The sequence below is a fragment of the Asparagus officinalis genome, chromosome 3 (assembly GCF_001876935.1).
Source record: "Asparagus officinalis chromosome 3, Aspof.V1, whole genome shotgun sequence".
NCBI classification, from domain to species: domain Eukaryota; kingdom Viridiplantae; phylum Streptophyta; class Magnoliopsida; order Asparagales; family Asparagaceae; genus Asparagus; species Asparagus officinalis.
This window is the reverse complement of record NC_033796.1, coordinates 54351118-54355034: the sequence shown is the minus strand read 5'-3', so window position 1 is coordinate 54355034 and position 3917 is coordinate 54351118. Positions and strand designations below refer to the sequence as shown.

Sequence of the window (3917 nt, the reverse complement as noted above, 5' to 3'; positions counted from 1 at the left end):
TTTCAGTAATTTATTAACTAAACACTTTCAAAAAAAAATGCATGAGCAGTAAATCCAATGAATAACAAATGAAACAAGTGCAATTTCAAAAGAATAAATTCTACTAATAATACAATCACAAAATCTACTAATTCACTTCTTCTTCGTTGTCCTCACTTTCATCATCTTTGATTTCCTCATCATCATCCTCAAGCTCTTCCTCATTACCTACAGAATCATTAGCAACTGGTAGTGGTAACTGCTTGTTAACAAAGGTTCCACGAATATCAGTTCTAACTTGTAATTCTTCATCGTCTAGTGCCCGATCATCAAGATTTGGTATGGCATAATAATCATCTGAATTTAATGGGTTGGACATCCATCATCACTCTCCATGACATCAAAGAAATCCCTCGGGCTTAATTTAACAGCAACATTCCAATCCATGTCTTTCGGATCACAAACATAAAACACTTGTACATCTTGTGAAGCTATTATAAATGTATCGTTGTTGTGTGCCAAGTGTTTAAAATTCACTAAGGTAAAACCATAATTATCAAGCTTCTTCCCAGAGTTGCTGACCCAATCACAATCAAATAAGACCACTTTACATCCATGACCTTCAGGCTCTCCAGGAAGACCATAATCACATTCGTAAATATTCTTTAAAACTCCACAGTAGTCAACATTACCGGTAATCGGATTGTTGTCCCTCACACTAGAATAACTTGAGGTTTGTGCAGAAACAAAGACTCCACAATTTCTATTTTTATGATTGTCATCAACCGATTTAATTCGCAATCTGCAACCATTAACAATGCAGGTTTTATACTGTTTCACAGTCATATTAGGACCATTAGCAAGTCGACGTAAATCTTCCGTTACGGAAGAATCGCCTTTTGCATGCAAATCATTCACCTGAGGCAATAATTAACAAAGTGAATTATATATTATAAAAAATGTGGTACAAAAAACGATAATTGTATAACTACGAAGCCATTAACTTACATGGTTCTGGAACCAAGTAGGAAATTCCTTATTTCTCAAATTCTCTACTTCTCGAACAGTTTTTTGTCGGTGGATTTTGCGTAACTCCGCCATCCTTTTTCTATTAAAGTTAACCATAACAGAAAAGTACGAACTTAAAATTCACTTAATGGACTAGACATACCAAAAAAAGGGGCTAAACATCTAATAAAATATCTCACTCTAGAAATGGAGAGACTTCACTGCAATTGAACAAAATATATTTGCGACATTGCTCCCATATGCTTCTTTCAAGATCTACTTGACTTCACTGCAATTGAACAAAATATATTTGCGACATTGCTCCCATATGCTTCTTTCAAGATCTACTTGTGTGGCTTTACCCACACAACGACCTGAGTATGCAAAGATTGACAAGCCTTCACGAGGGGTAGAAACATCGTTGCAAAGATTGACAAGCCTTCACGAGGGGTAGAAATATCGGCATTACGACCATGACGAGTCTCAATGTCTGATAAGTACATGGAGCAAAATGCCAAAGCCTCGTCTGCAAGATATCCTATGCAAATGCTTCCTTCCGGATAATTTTTATTTCGAACATATCGTTTCAATGTTTGTAAATACCTTTCGAGAGGAAAAAAAACATTAACTGAGTTATAGAAGGCAAGTAAAATTTAGAAGCAAAAAGTTTAATAATTTTTTTGTGTTTTACCTTTCAATGGGATACATCCATCGATATTGGACTGGTCCAGCAATAGCAGCCTCGTGGGCGAGATGAACTAGTAAGTGAACTGTTATATCAAAGAATGAAGGAGGGAGCATTTTCTCCGAATAACATACAGTCAATGCAATCCTATATTCCAAATGCTTGAATGATGCTTCAGATTCTTTCTTACTACACAACCGTCTAAAGATTGCACTTAACTCAAGCAAAACAAGAGTAAGAGGTCTAGGCAAAACCCTTCGTATCGCAAGCGGGAGTAATTGGTGCATTATAACATGATGATCATGACTCTTCAAACCATGTATTTTTCTATCCTTCACATCAACAGACCTCGCAACATTTGATGAGTATCCATCAGGAACTCGCACCTTCGATAACACACGACAAAATAGCGTCTTTTCTTTATTAGTCATAGAGAATATTGCAGGTGGTAAGTATGTCCTAGCTCCCACACGAATTGGATGGAGACCTTTCCTTATATTGAGAAGTTCTAGGTCAGCACGAGCTTCAAGTCCATCCTTTGTCCTTTTAGAAGTGCCCAACAATGTATACAAAATTTTTTCTGATACGTTCTTCTCAATATGCATAACATCTAGATTATGATGTATCAAAAGATGCTCCCAATATGGTAAAGAAAAAAAATACTTTTCTTTTTCCATGGATTATTAGTACCATTTCTTTGTTCTTTGGAGGCAGCAGAAGTATTTCTTTTCCTTTTCTTTTTTCGTGTAATATCATCAGTTTCAGATTCTGAAGGTGGTGTTTTCCCAAAGGTAAATGTCAGATTAGACATTTGTGCTATACACTGGGCCCCGGTCAACATCTTTGGTGCTTGACCCCTCTCGCATTTGCCATCAAATGAAGCTCCATCATTTCGAAATCTATGCGTTATGGGCAAAAATCTACGATTACCCAAATAACATTGCTTTTTACAATTAGGCACTTGGTTCTTTGGAGGCAGCTGAAGTATTTCTTTTTCTTTTCTTTTTTCGTGTAATATCATCAGTTTCAGATTCTGAAGGTGGTGATTTCCCAAAGGTAAAGGTCAGATTAGACATCTGTGCTATACACTGGGCCCCGGTCAACATCTTTGGTGCTTGACCCCTCTCGCATTTGCCATCAAATGATGCTCCATCATTTCGAAATCTATGCGCTATGGGCAAAAATCTGCGATTACCTAAATAACATTGCTTTTTACAATTAGGCAGGCGTTTTGATACTGTTTGATGATGACATTGAGGACATGCAAGCTTCCCCTTCGTACTCCATCCCGAAAGATTCGCATATGCAGGAAAGTCATTTATTGTCCACAACACAGCAGCTTTCATGTTGAATGACTGATTGGAAAACACATCATAAGTGTTGGCACCAACCTCCCATAACTCCTTTAGCTCATCCATTAAAGGTTTCAAGTACAAATCAATATCATTTCCAGGTGCATTAGGGCCTGGAATAAGTAAAGAAAGAAACAAGAAGGGTTGCTTCATGCACATCCATGGAGGCAGATTATAAACAGAAATTACGACGGGCCAAGTGCTATGATCACTACTCATATGTGCAAAAGGATTGAACCCGTCGCTTGCCAAACCCAATCTTACATTTCGAATTTCAAATGCAAAATTCGGATACAACAAATCTAAATGCTTCCAAGCTGGAGAATCTGACGGGTGTCTCATAAATCCATCTTTAGGGCATTCGGTCGCATGCCATCTCATATATTCTGCAGTATGCTTTGACATATACAACCTTTTCAACCTCGGTGTTAGTGGAAAATAACGGAGAATCTTAGCTGATACTTTCTTAATAGAATTATCCCCAGTTGAACTATCACCAACTCTTGTTACTTTTTTCACTTTATATCTTGACGCACCACATGTAGAGCACACGGTTAAGTTTGTTGTCTCTTTCCAAAACAACATGCAGTCGTTAGGGCAAGCATCAATCTTCTCATAAGTAAGGCCCAAATCATCAATAATCTTTTTAGCTTGTGAAGTAGACCGTGGCAAACAATTTCCCTCAGGAAACATATCTTTAAAAAGCTCTAAAAACATATCAAAAGCCTTGTTAGTCACATTTCCCAAACACTTGATATGGTACAATTTTACGACGGCATCCAATTTTTTATACTTCTTGCATCCTGGATACATATCCTTATCATCTTGTTCAAGTAACTTAAAAAATCGCTCTGCTTCGGGTGTTCGACCATCAAAAATAGGCTGCCTCGATG

The 3917-nt window shown here is 37.4% G+C and overlaps 1 protein-coding gene across 1 annotated transcript; it reads right to left on the bottom strand.

Annotated features, from left to right (window-relative positions):
• LOC109835141 lies at window positions 2626–3837 on the bottom strand. The gene has a single exon (XM_020403130.1). The coding sequence runs from the start codon at window positions 3835–3837 to the stop codon at window positions 2626–2628; it is 1212 nt and encodes a 403-aa protein (XP_020258719.1).